The sequence below is a fragment of the Pterocles gutturalis genome, unplaced genomic scaffold, assembly GCF_000699245.1.
Source record: "Pterocles gutturalis isolate BGI_N339 unplaced genomic scaffold, ASM69924v1 scaffold51126, whole genome shotgun sequence".
NCBI lineage: Eukaryota > Metazoa > Chordata > Aves > Pterocliformes > Pteroclidae > Pterocles > Pterocles gutturalis.
The window spans coordinates 1-13,623 of NW_010104898.1; the positions used below are offsets into that span (position 1 = coordinate 1).

Here is a 13,623-nt window from a genome sequence, read left to right on the forward strand (position 1 = left end):
GGGGCGAGCGGAGCGGAGGGGGCACTCGCCGTGCCCACCTCTAAAGCCAACTGCAGTTCCTCAAAGTAATTTTTTTTTTTTTTTCAGATTAGATGTAGATGATGTTTTTAATCTCCACAAAATTGTGCTGATTCCCCAACTGTAATCGACTTGGTTTAATAAAGCAGCGGGATGCACAGATAATGTGAGATTTACTCAGTGAAGGTTCTAGAGTCTATAGTAGAGAAAAAGGCAGTAGTGATAATATTGAATAGAGAGCAAAATTGCTCCCAAATAGTAAGTTGACCCACTCTGAAATGTTTTCAGACACAAGCTGACTTATGTGGAGCTCCCTTGAGCAGGAGTAGGGAGAAACGCCCATCATCTATTTCTAAATTCTCCCTAGAAAGCTGAGAGCTAAGATGTTACTAAGAAAAAGACCCCGCTTGAAATAAAATTAATATCGATTTACCCACGATTAAATTAAACATACCTTCTGGTTCATGAAGAACTAGATCTTCGTGAAACAGAGACAGAATGGAACACTAGTGTTGAGCATACAGAAGTAAGGAATCTGGATTTTACCAAATGGCCAAGAATACTAGGTGCTATTTTGTTTTTCGGTTTAGTCTAAAGTGTGAAACACACAGTTCTTAAAAAAAAAGCCCATTGACTCTTGTCTTCCTGCATGACTCATAAACTGTGACCAGTACGCGTTCCAATGAGCTGCTTCACTCACAAACTCTTACAGTTTACTGTTAATTTTCACTTTAAACTTTCTTAACAGGGTGCAAAAAATAAATTACCTTCTGAGGTCAGTCAGCTGGCAGAGACAAAGGTAGGTAGCTCTATTTTAAAGGCCAGGTGTGCGTGCACATGTGTGGCAGGACTAAAAATCTGAGGTGCAGAGAAAGCAAATGACTCGTCTGAAGTTGCACAAGAAGTCTGTGGTAAAGGAGGGCTCAAGGCAAAGACAGATATCTGGTCTAGCAAACTATCTTATTTTTTTTGCCTTTCCCTCTCTGCCCTCAAAAGGCTATTTTTAGCTCTGGCAACTCGCTGAAACCTTTGCAAAGGTTATTATTAATCTTGCCTATCCAATTTCTCTGAGATCATTACAAAGTTGTGCACTTTTATTTCTTGGATGCACAATGGATTATTTTGCTTTTGTTTATGTTTACTTTTCCTTGCCTTCAAGGTGTAGCACTTCAGCATTTTTGCTTTTGCCCAACACAGGACTGAAGCTTCTTTCTTTGTAAAGTTCTTCCTACTGCAAGGGACATTTAATTTCAGCTTTTAGTGGCTGGGCTTCATTGCCGGAAATGACTGTAGTGATTGAAGTTCCTCGTAGCCTGAACAAAAAACTGACTTGTAGCTTGGTGTGATAAGGAAACGCTTCATAATCTATGGTGACTTTCTGCACTGGGAAATATGCAAAACCCCGGTGCACATGAAAACACAAGCTTGCAGTCTCAGCCGCCTCTTGAGGAGCAGAATTACGGAGCTACTGCAGCACATGTGGGACAAGGTCCATTCGTGTCAGTGCCAGGGAACGGTCCAGCAAAGAGAGATTACCTGATAGCTGCTGTGCTGTGCTATGCGAATCTAATAAATTTCATGGATTGGTTCATTGTACCAGGTGAGAGCCCCTTTTCTCCTTCTAAGGAAAAAGAAATGTTAGTTCTCAACAGCATTGCTTACTCTGTAGTTACAAAAGTTTTTGAAAGTAAGGGTACACTTTATCTCTTTGTAATCTTTCTCACTTATCTGCTCTAGCCTGTTGGTCATACTCATAACGAAACTTCCAATTATAAATCTTGAAAGACCAATAAATGATGTGTTAGTTATTAGTGGTTAGTAGACTGCTTATAAAAATCACATCTCCTAAATGCTTAGGATTTATATTTTTAAATCTAAGTCTCTTATAAACAGACTTTAGCAATACTAGTCTATTTTTGTAGTCAGGATTTTACAGAGACTTGACTAAGAAGCTTCCCTTTATTGTATACAGCAGCTTACCAGCCTTCTTTGCATCTAGTAGATGAGATATGGCATTCTTTTCTCTGAAGAACAGTAATGCTATTCACCCCATTAAAAGTCCAAAAATTATGTTATCTTTGTGCAAATTTGTTAAGGGGAGTCTTAACTTCCTCATGATCTGCTGGAAATTGTGGGATTTCTGCAAGTGTAACATGATTGTCTAAAGAGAACAGAGACCCACTTCCCCAAGCATCACCTACCAAATTTACAGTGTGTTTTCTGATAGATAATATCCTTCTTCCAAAATGTGATTTTTTTTTTTTTTTTTTTAATTTTGACATAGCCGTTAACAGCAAAGCACTGCTTCTAGTAAACTGGTTGGAAATCTATCCTCCCATGTAAACTGTGGTCTGTGTAAATTCTTCTCTTTAGCATCACTGCTAAGCATCTGCCATACTTCCAGGGATCTGATTTATAAATTAGCAGGAAACAGTTGCTGTAACCTTGCCATATACTTCTGAGTGGTCTGGAAATCATAAATGTTTTCAAACCTTGAAAAAACCAAAGGATGGATTGTTACATCTGGAATTAATGTCCAGTGTTAGTACACAAACTTAATTTTTACTACTTAGACCACTCAGAAATTTAAGACATTCAGTCTGTAGATTTAAAAACTTAGAGGATAGTGGGTTTAGGAGTTTAAGCTTTTTTTTTTTAATACTTCTTAACCACACATGTAAGAGGGAAGGAAACAAGTAGGAGTGCATGCTGAATGATACTGCAAGACTGTTAGTGAAAAACTTCAATGTGTGAGTTCGTCAAGTAACATTCCCTGGAGAAGGGCAGGGGACAGGAGAGGATTAAAATCTCTTTGAGCAAGAACTGGGATGCTAGGAGGGTACGCACTTGGAAAGTATGAAGTGCAAGCAGTCATTTGGCTCGTTCCAGACTTTGAACTGTTCTTTGGCTCCTGTACATGCTAAGAGCTTCACATTTTCAGGAAGTCCTGTGAAGTAAAGCTTGCCTAGTTGTTAACGTGCTCAGCTGCTTGTGTGTGAGGTACCTTCAGGGACATGTAAGAATTTGAGAGCAGAGGTGGGGATAGTGTCCAAGCATCTGAAATATCAAACTTCTACTTTAATTACAATACCTGACTAAAACACTTTTTAGTTAACTGTGACCTTTTGGGCATGGGGGAAAGCTGTAAATGGCCATTTATACCATAGCACTGTGCTGTTCATCTGCTAGAATTCAGCTGCATTGCAGAATTCTTCCATCGGTACTTTTGAGTTTGGCTGTCCATGTGTATGAACATATTGTATGTATACGTTAACAGGAGAGTGAAGAAGAGGCTTGACTATTTGTTTAAAAGTAAGCTGGTGGCAGTTATGAAGTTGTGGTTTCCGGGCAGTTTTGCTCACAGCCTTTGACAGTTTGCGCCATTCTTCACACAGAAAACAAGCTCCTCCATCTAACTGTCTGCTGGAACTGGGTCATCAATTTGTTAAAGACGGTGACCATGCAGACTTTTCCCCTCTGATCTGTTACCCTGTTCCAAGCTGTTCAGATCAATGCTTTGATCGTTCATGATCAAAAAATTTTAATTTGTAAATCTGCAGTTACCTATATCTTATCTGATTTCTGCAAAATTGTCATGGAAATATGAACAGAATTATATGTTTAGAGCAATGATCTGAATTACTGAAGTGTCTTCCCGGCACAGGCTGATTTAGCCGCCATTGCTAATGAAGCTTGTAGCCATTTGCATCCTGAAAAATCCAACATGCACTAGTTTGAATACTGCATATACTGAAAATATTAACAGCTCTTCTTAACAGAAGGAATTTCAACTCATCTTAACATTTTAAGGTTGTTAAGAAAATGTTGGGATTAGATGTACAAGGATTGTCATCTGCTGGCTGCAAAACTGCCACTGTTTTGCTCCACATTGTGTCCATTAAACTGACTCTCATAAGACCGATATAGTGGAAGATAATGGATTTTATGTATAGCAATAAGAATTTTTAATCCTCTGTGTGTGTGTGCTTGTGGTAGAGTCATGGTTTACATATAAACTAGCAAGCTGAATGTGTTGCAGTTCTTGCAAGCCCTCTTCTTGAAACAGATCTTTGAGCTGGCAAATGAATAGAATTACAAGGAGTGCACAGGGTACTTCTGTCATTCACTGTTTGATTGTGTTGCAGGGATCCTGTTAGAGATACAGAAATACTTCAAGCTTAGCGATGGGGAGACAGGTCTCCTGCAAACAGGTAATAAAATCTCTTAAATTTGAATTTACTTTGCATGGATGTGGTCTGTTCCTAGAACACAGCCTACTTACTCATTTCTTCTAGTTCCTACTCATGTGCGGTATTGCTCACTTCCACTTGTGGGCAGGCTGACTATAATGCAAAACTGAAAGTCTTTGGTTCAGGGAAGACCGGAATGGAGTCCTTCAAAAATCCCACGGCTTGTGAATCACAAAAGATGGAGGAATTTCTCAAGAAATACAGAACTTGAGCAATTCACGTTTTATTTTTGAATAGGGTTTTTTGAATCTGCATTTTTATTTTTCTAAATATCAAGGTACCTACTATTTCTACAAACTCAGCCTGCCTTTAACCTCTGCCATAAAAAATAACCTGAGTTTTTCTGAGGGGTGAGGAGAAGGTGCGATAAAAAGAGTTTGACCAATATTGTCTTTGCTCCTTCTTGGATTTCCAGTCTTCATCTTGTGTTACATGTTGGCTGCCCCCATCTTTGGATACCTCGGTGACCGATACAACAGGAAAATCATCCTTGGAGCTGGTATTTTCTTCTGGTCTGGTGTAACGTTAGCCAGCTCATTCATCAGTGAATTGGTATGTTACTTTTTTTAGAGGGTACTACTAAAATCATCTGCATACATCTTGCAGGAGTTGATAGAGTCCTTCTCTGATTACTTTTGGAAAAGCTACCAGTGAGCTCTCACTCCCCAAGCCTGGACTAAATGGACTTTGTGCAGGAATGATTTATGGGATGGCGGAGTGCAGCCTAGGCAATGGAGAACCCACACATTATAGCTGCAATTGATGGGATCTTATTTTTGTTCTGAATTCTTGTTGATTATGACCTTACAGTGTAGCAGCTTGTTTGACAAGCTTGTGGTCTATTGACCTTATCCCGTAATTCTCTCTGGTTGTCACTCTAAGAAGTCACTACTGTGCAGAAAGTAGAAAGCATAGCAGTGGCATGCGAGGGAAGCAGGTGTGAGTGGAGGGAGTACAGACAGTTGAATTCTTATTTCCTCTGGTACATTTGATCCACTAAAATGCACCTCTTTAACAGTAAGGTTTCTTGCATGGGCTTTTTTGGACAATAATATGTCTTTTGCCTGCAGTATTACTGGATGTTCTTTCTTTCACGAGGATTAGTTGGCATTGGCACGGCCAGTTATTCCACAATAGCACCTACCATCATTGCAGACCTGTTTGAGGAAGGAAAAAGGACCACAATGTTATCTATCTTCTATATCTTCATTCCAGTGGGAAGGTTGGTTTTCTTGCTAGTAACTCACCTGTCTTTTGAAATTCTGTCTGGCCATGCCTGCAATTCAATATACCCTGAGCCTTTAGACATATTTTGATGTATATCTTCATTGCCTCTTGCAAAAGGATTTGTCACTTGCTTAGCAGGTTTAAATAGAGCTGGTTAGGCTTATTTCTTTATTACCTTGAAGAAAAATTTGCTTTTTCCCCTCAACACTTTTTAGGGAGAATCTAAACTCTGAAAACAAGCAGGCTTTGGATAAAATATTGAATCAATTCTAAAAGAAATATGTGTGGGGGAGTAGGTAATTTATTTCTGGTTTTGGAAAACAAAAGCTTTCAGATATTTGTTTACCTGACAAATTTTTCAAGAACTCTCCATTAAATGTCTCCCAAGGAAGAACTGGCACTTCCCTCTCCTCTTTTAGTTAATTGACATTGTGCCTGAAGAAGAGGTAGAGAAGTGCTTCTGAAGGGGCTCAGAGGTATACTTTCTTTTAGAGCAGGCAGCCAAGGCTGAGCCCAGAAGGCAAATTAAAACTAAAGGAATTCCTGCAGGGCTTAGTTCATGTGGCTAGCATGGAAAAGAGTAAATAATAAACTGCTTTATGGGCTGTCTGATCTGGGTTCACAGTGTCATTCTGCAGAATATGTATTCCAAGGGGAATCTGGGACATTATTGCCTCCATCTCAAATCTGCTCTGAGGAGGTTAGATTCTCTTTTTAATACCGGCTGGCAAAGAGACTAGCATAGACCGTGAGAGTTGATTCTGCTTATCCATTTTGAAAACTATGACAGAGAATACTTCTCTGTGCTCTCCTTAGCTGGCAAGACATGTCGTTTCAGCCAGCAAGAATTTGTTGGTGCCTTCTGATTGTTCCTTTCTGTTGCTGACAGTGGTCTTGGCTATGTCCTAGCGGCTGGCATGGCAGATGTCACAGGCGACTGGCACTGGGCATTCAGGGTGAGTTATTCACTTGCACTCACGGGGCTGAGTCATTCAGTGTCAGCCAGGGCAGGTGCTGATGTTCCTCTTACCTGAGGACACACTTGGAATGGTTGTCAGTGCACCAAGACCTCCTCAAACAGAGGAAACTGAAGGTAAAATGATTGCTATACTGGCAGCACCAGTATAATTCTTCAGGACAATAATGAGAGTTTGTTTTCTGAAATGCTGTTGGGAACAACTTCTATTATTTGAGGGTTTCAAGAAAAACTGTTCTGTTCTGGTCCTGTCATCATGATGTCTCTCCATACTGAGCACCTAGTGCTTTGGAAGTACTTTGTCAGATCCTCCTAACTTATCTATAAAATTAACTAGCAAGTACAGGATGAGTGGGGAAGAATGTTTACTGGAATAACAGTCTGATGTTTTTCAGATAACACTGAGACTGCATGAGTGAGTCTTGCACTTGTGGTCAGTGTACTAAGGTACAGGTTTTTTTCTTCACATGTTTTTCTCCAAAAGCAGAAACAACAATCATATATTTTTATGATGGAGAGGGGTGATCTATTGTCTTTCTTCCCAAGTCACCATAAATCACCAAAGTCACTCTTCTTTTTACAAACATGATGTACAAACAGCAAGTCACATCTATTTCTGAACATACCTGCAATTCTCTGATATGTAATTCTAACCCTGAATTTGCATTGCTGTGAAGTTGTCACTATAAGAAAAAAGGTATCCTTGATCTAACCAGCCTTGTGTCTACAGATAACTCCTTGCATGGGAGGTCTAGCACTGGTTCTTCTGATCCTACTGGTCCCTCACAGGACCCAGAGAAGGACAGCAGCACACAGAGCACTGAGCATCTCCGGCACAATAAGAGTAGCAGCTGAGAAACCAGGTGTACAGAGAACTGCCAGGACTACTTGGTGTCAAGACGTCATATCTCTCGCCAAGAAGTAAGTGATTTTACAACAAGGGTTCCCTCCATTGACAAAGGACCATTGCGTTATTAGAAATATGGCCATCAAATCCCACTCAGCTCCATTGTATCACATGCTGTCTACAAGATGATTGGAAGATCATCAATAAAAATCTTTCTTCCAATCTTTTACAGGGATGCCACACAAAAGTTGAAGTATTTCTTTCCTTCTGCTATCCTCCCATTTTGAGGAGGGGGACAGAGGCAGAGTTATGATGGCAGTGCGCTCCTATTTAAATCCAACTCTACTTTCTACTAACTTTCCCCTTCACTCTAGCTTTAACACATAGGGTAAGCTGGATTGGTAAAAGTGCATATTTTGCAGGTGTAACTTTATCTGTCATTCTTAGTGCCTGAGGAAGATTGGATCAGCATGTCTCAGGCAGTCTTTGTATGGTATTTGCGAGCCTGCTGTGCCTCTGATACAAGACATTGGAGTCTGTAGGGCCCCAATATGGTTTATAACGTAATTGTAGGTGTGTTGGACCAGCTAACCTTTTGGCTGGTGGATGACCCTTTCCTCTTAACCACACAAAAATTAAAGGCAACAACAGCTGACCAGCAGAACGAAGTGAAATACTGATTGCAGCAGGTTTCTCCCTCCTGTTACCCTCAGTCCCTGAAAGCCTGTGCTGGGGGTAGGGAGGAAGAGCTGGATCCAGTTTGAGAACAGCAGATGCCGCTGTGCAACTGCAGTAAACACGGCTCCGTGCTGCCCGCACCTGCAGGCTGCTTCCCCGGGGTCCTGACCAAGTGCTTTTAGTTCATGACTTGCTTTCCTGGGACCGTGTCTGTCTTTGGAGTATTCCTCTTCTAGACGATCCGGCATTTTCTAATGGATGACTAGATTTGCATCCTATTTTCATCCAGAACAGCAAGTACATTAGAGATCCAGTTTGTCAGACCACAAGTTGTAGGCAGTACAGTCTGAAGTGAATAAAAAATGAACCTTCCTGACATTTCAATGACTAGACTAATGTCAAAGTTGATTTTCTCCAAAGACGTTCCTTATGGTCTCCAGCAATGTTGTGAAAATAGATTTTAATTTTCTTTTCCTTTGGCAATTGATTTCCAGAGGATAAGGACATACTGTCAAAAAACAGGTGGTTCCATTTTTAATCAAGTCCATGAGCCTTTTATCTTTAGAAGATGAAGAATTAGGTTAATATCTTATCAGATCCTCTAGTCTGGTGGTCACCTGGTCAATTCCAGCACTTTTATTTAGTCTTAAGATTTCATACCTCCCTGTTGACCTCAAAGGGGACTTCTCCTAAACTATTAACTAGAAAGAGACCAGTAAAAAGTTAATTTTCTCCTAGAACAGGGCAGGAAGGAGACAGGATTGGGATATTTAAAAAAAATGTTTCTCCTTTTGTCTGAAAACTCACTGTGCAGACTGATAGCAGTCTATTTTTTACTTACCCAGGTAGATTTAAGGAGTGCTTCAGCTGCTGTGTCTTAACAGTTTGTAACAGTCAGCTGTTACTCTTATTTATACTGGTTACACAAGCAACTTAAAAATCATCCTGAGGCGTTTAGACTGGCATGTAGAACACTTTCATTTAGCTACTAAGCCATTAAATTCTTGCTCACTGTCTATTGTTGCAGTTCTGCTATCAAAAATTTCACAGCAATTGTTTTAGCAAAAGTTGGCAATGAAATCTACAAGAGACCAGGACTGGGATTTAACATTAAATCAGTAGGTCATAATAATAATAACAGTAATAATAACAATCACAATAATAAAAAAAATTTGCTCCAATGAGTACTTTACTGTTGAAGCTCATAGATGAAGCCTTATCAAAGTTCATATCTTCAAGAGAGTACATTTTGATTATAAGATGTCTGAATGAATTGTTTTGCTATTGCTTGAAATCCTAGGTGTTGCAGGTAGGCTTTCCCTTTTTCCTCACACCCTGTTCTTTCTAGTAGCTCTCATTTCTTTCTTTTTGACTTTCAGTTGGAGCTTTGTCTGGTCCTCACTGGGTCTGACTGCCATGGCCTTCGTTACTGGAGCCCTGGGAATGTGGGTACCGCTGTTTCTTTACAGAGCTCAGGTTGTCCAGGGCATTGTATCACCATGCCTCCAAGAATCATGCGACTCATCTAACAGGTGAGGTGTGCACGACCGTGGAAGCACTGCACAGTGCTAAATCAGTTTGTTTGGGAAGGCAGAAGGTGGGATGTGACTGTGAACACATCTTGTGAAGGCAATTGGGTGTGAATGTTGGACTAAATTGCTTCCAGGTATGCTGAGACCCTCCTGTTTGTTTGTTTATAATCACTGGGTTAACTGGGAAGATGCTGCCAGCCCTATTTAAGTACAGTGGAAAGAAGCAGTAACAGGAGCACTTGTAGGGGAAAAAGGAGCAGCTTTAGCAAGGAGACTTCAGTTGACAATTGACTGCACCCCAAGCTACTTAAATACCCATTTAAGTATGTTTAGATCCTGTGTTTTGGTAACTTTCTTATTACCTTCTTGTTAATCTGGTTTTAAAACTCCCGCTGTGTTGGCCAGGTCATTGTGACTTCCAGCATAAAGCAAGCTTGATGAATTTGATCTAGTGTGGTATCATTGCATCAAGACAGGATAATTTGGTGTTGTGAGTAGCTGCCAGCAGAGCTCTGGTTACAGCGGCTGTCCAGAGCAATAAAGATTCATGAAAAAGTATTAAATATTGGATGGACAAGGGGAATTTACAACAGGAGAGGACTTTGAAGTAATCGTAATACAACTTTTTGGAGATCACTTTTCCCCAGCTAGGAAGAGAATGTGTTTTCCTTACAATGTGTTATCCAGAATAGAAAAATGTACTCGGTGTTCCTCTCGAGTCTTCACGGCTGCCCTCAATAACAGTGAGCACGGGGACACTTTTCTTCTATGTACTGACTCCCTACCAGGGGCCTCCATACAAGTGTCCCTGCCTTTCTTCTGGAGGTATCCCAAATTTGGTTTCAATCCCTGCCTTTCTGATGGATTTCCAAGCACTAACTGCTTACTACATTGTCTGTCCAGGTAAAGACAATTAAAAGGAGAAGCAGTAATCATACCTTGAGTGTGTGCTCTGGTGATGGGGTTCTTTTGCTTTTCTCAATGGAATGACTGAGTCAACTCAAAAAGTGGTTTCCAAGTTGTAGTGTAACCAGATGGATTGAATAGTCATCCACACACACTTCAGTGGGAAACGCAATTGTCCTTCCGTGGTTGCCACCACCGGCACATTACTTGATAGCCAATAATGCTGAGGAAGGGAGTAAACTCGCAGCTCTGGCTCAGAGCAGGCACAGAAGGGAAGCTGAACAGTTTAAACCATTTAGCTGTATCTGTTAATAGATACAATTTAAATATTTCCCTTATTGAGCTGAAGGTATTAGCCTATGTTTTGTTTCCTAATCCACTTTCTGAACTATTATTCCACATAGTGTTGCTAGAGCGGACATGGTCTTTGTGGAAGTAAAATGGAGCACCTTAGAGTTTAACCTCATGTACTGCTTCCTGCAGGATGCTTTAAAAATAGCCTTGGCATAAGCTAGTGCCAGAAGCAGCATAAGGCTGGGTTTAGACTGTTATTCCAGGGGGATGTAAAGAAACAGAAACAACTATGTCAAACCTGTAGCTGACAGTGCTGGGAGAACTGAGCTGCACATTCCCCGACCTGCCCAGGGATACTTTCAGGACGTTTTCACCTCTGGCTGTTCAGCAGTTGCAGGCTTTGCTTAAGGATCAGGGCTGTGCCACTTGGACTCCCTGGAAACGCAAATTCAAATGGCACCACAGCTGACTCAGGTCTCAGTCCTTTCAAGGTAGATAAATAGGCAGTCTGAAATTTTTCTTCAGGTCTTTGTGCAGACACTTTCGAACAGATCAGACAGGGAAGTGAGCATTCTCAGACCCTAAAGGATCCCACAGGAGCCTTTGCCCAGGACTAGGCTTCTGTACTTTCCTACTCCCTGTCAATGTAGTTTTGGCTGTCCCCTTTTCTTGCAGATGTAGGTTTATTTCAACTGCAGGTTACACCACGTGAATCTTTTAAACACAATTCCATGAAGGCCTTGATCAACTAATGTCACCTTGGAACTTGCCTCTCCTAGACAAATCTCTAAGACAGTTATTCTGCCTAGTGGCAATCTATCCGTTGTCACTATCAAGCTACAATGAGTGATGGATCAGAATCCTGAAGAACTTGCAGGAAGCGTACAAATATGCTTAAAGGTAGTTATCTTGTATAGCAATACTTCTTTCTTTCTTGTAGAATTATCGAGTTCTTCCTAACCAGCCAGAAATTAATTAAAGTAGATGCATTGTAGTTTAAAGGAATAGATCTTATCCTAGCTGGTTACTTTGCTTTGCAGTCAGAGAAAGCTTAGGAAAACGTACAAAACTTACCACGCAGCACTCTGAAATATTTAGAAGCACTTGTGCTCAGAACACAATGCTCCTGTCCCCGTTTGCCTCAGGAGAATTATGATGCATTAAACAATCAGTGGCAGCACCAGTCTTGTCGTAAGAGACTTGCTTTTTCATTATGGTGTCATTTGGGACACAGAGAAAGCATATATGGAAGGCCCTTTGGAAGCGGAATCTTCTAAGCTATTCAAACACATCCTTTTAAAACATGAACTTGTCATTCCCAGAGAACACATTTGCACTTGCAGACACACAAAGCTGAGAGGCATTTGAAATTCTGTGTTCAGAAAATACTACATGGGCCTCCCGCTAGTTAACTATTCAGTGTTCTTTGAACTCTTTTGGGAAGTGGTAGATGTTTCCCGTAGTCAGAGAAGTGACTCATCTCAGCTGTGCTAACTGCAGGGTTATAATTTAGATGCATGTAATTCCACGTGATAGGATCTCTTCCAAGACAGCAGAGTGTGATCCAGCGTTATTCCATCAGTGTTTTAGGGATGACTGAGTAGATTGGTTTGCAGAGTAACCAAGGTGACTGTGTCTCCTCTGAGTCACTGGATGTTGTCCTGGGTTCAGCTGAAACACTGTAAGATGTCCAAGCCGGGTCCTACAGCGAAGAGTTCTCCTTGAGCCTGGCTTCGTAACACCTACTCTGTAAATGGGAAAATATTGGCTCCACAGGACAGAGCCTCAGTTGCAGAGGCATTGCTTCAATTGAGGCTTGGAATTAAATCAATTTAGGAGGAATGGGAGGGTTAGATCAAGTGGAATAAAATTAAGTTCCCTAGTAAAAATTCCTCTGAAGCTAAAGATATAAGCTAACACAATTTTTTTTTTTTCCACAGTGTGGTTTTGCTATGCTTAACTGAATCCTTTGCTTTGTCACCAGCCTAATATTTGGAGGCATCACCATTGGGACAGGAGTCTTGGGTGTCATTGCTGGGGCAGAAGCTGCAAGAAGATTAAGGAAGATAAACAATAAAGCTGATCCTCTGATCTGTGCTGCAAGCATGTTCATTTCTGCTCTGTGCATCTACATAGCTCTGATGGTGGCCCAGACAAACATCCTTTCCACTTTTGTAAGTGCCAATCTGTCCATCACTAGCAAAATGTCTTCTGGGATCCTGGGGAGAAAGGGAAGGGGGAGGAGGCCAGGGGTGGCTTTTGCAGAATTCTCTGCAATCTTCTAGACCATTAAGAGGTTTCAGTGACTTGTGACAAGGTGGCCTGCCAGCTAAGCACTGTGCGCATTGCTCTATACTGCCCGCAGGTGCGGTCTGTCCTGTGAGAGCCACGTTGTGCATTACTTGCTCCAATAGAAAGGGTGGGCAGGCAGGGAGAGCATTAGAAATTGTGCCTCAGGACCTGCAGAGTTTGCCCACACTGAAGAAGAGAACAGTAAGCCTGTGTAGTTAGCTGCATGAAGCTACAGTGTCCCTTACCCAAAAATGTAGTTAAAGGATGCCTCAATCTTATGTGAATTTTTAACACTATGTGGCTAATTTAGTATTCTTATTTATTTTTGGTCTCTGAATACTTAATGATCGGTGTACTTGTGACTGTACAATACGCACAGTTCTTGCTAAGAATAATATAGCCATCACCTTCAAAGCCCCAAATCACCAGCTCATCTTCAAAGTCAAGCTTTTGGCAATGCAAACTGAAGTATAAATCATTTAAGTTCTGTTCTCAGTAAAGGGAAAACCAGAAACTTACTAGGAATGATGAATAGTTCCAAAAAAATCCCTATAAGAGGGAACTGGATGTAAACCTTATTTTAATTATAATCTGGTAACAGCT

General features: G+C 41.0%; 1 protein-coding gene across 1 annotated transcript in view; it reads left to right on the forward strand.

Annotated features, from left to right (window-relative positions):
- Positions 1–1,410: 1,410 nt before the first annotated feature.
- Positions 1,411–13,623, forward strand: part of SPNS3 (spinster homolog 3 (Drosophila)) — a gene marked incomplete at its 3' end in the record, with an annotated part of 23,332 nt that continues 11,119 nt past the window's right edge. Inside the window, exons 1-8 of the mRNA XM_010087192.1 lie at positions 1,411–1,618; positions 4,164–4,229; positions 4,684–4,820; positions 5,339–5,490; positions 6,385–6,451; positions 7,202–7,392; positions 9,376–9,528; positions 12,713–12,902. Coding sequence (XP_010085494.1) covers positions 1,411–1,618; positions 4,164–4,229; positions 4,684–4,820; positions 5,339–5,490; positions 6,385–6,451; positions 7,202–7,392; positions 9,376–9,528; positions 12,713–12,902 — 1,164 coding nt within the window. The remainder of the gene's footprint in view (positions 1,619–4,163; positions 4,230–4,683; positions 4,821–5,338; positions 5,491–6,384; positions 6,452–7,201; positions 7,393–9,375; positions 9,529–12,712; positions 12,903–13,623) is intronic.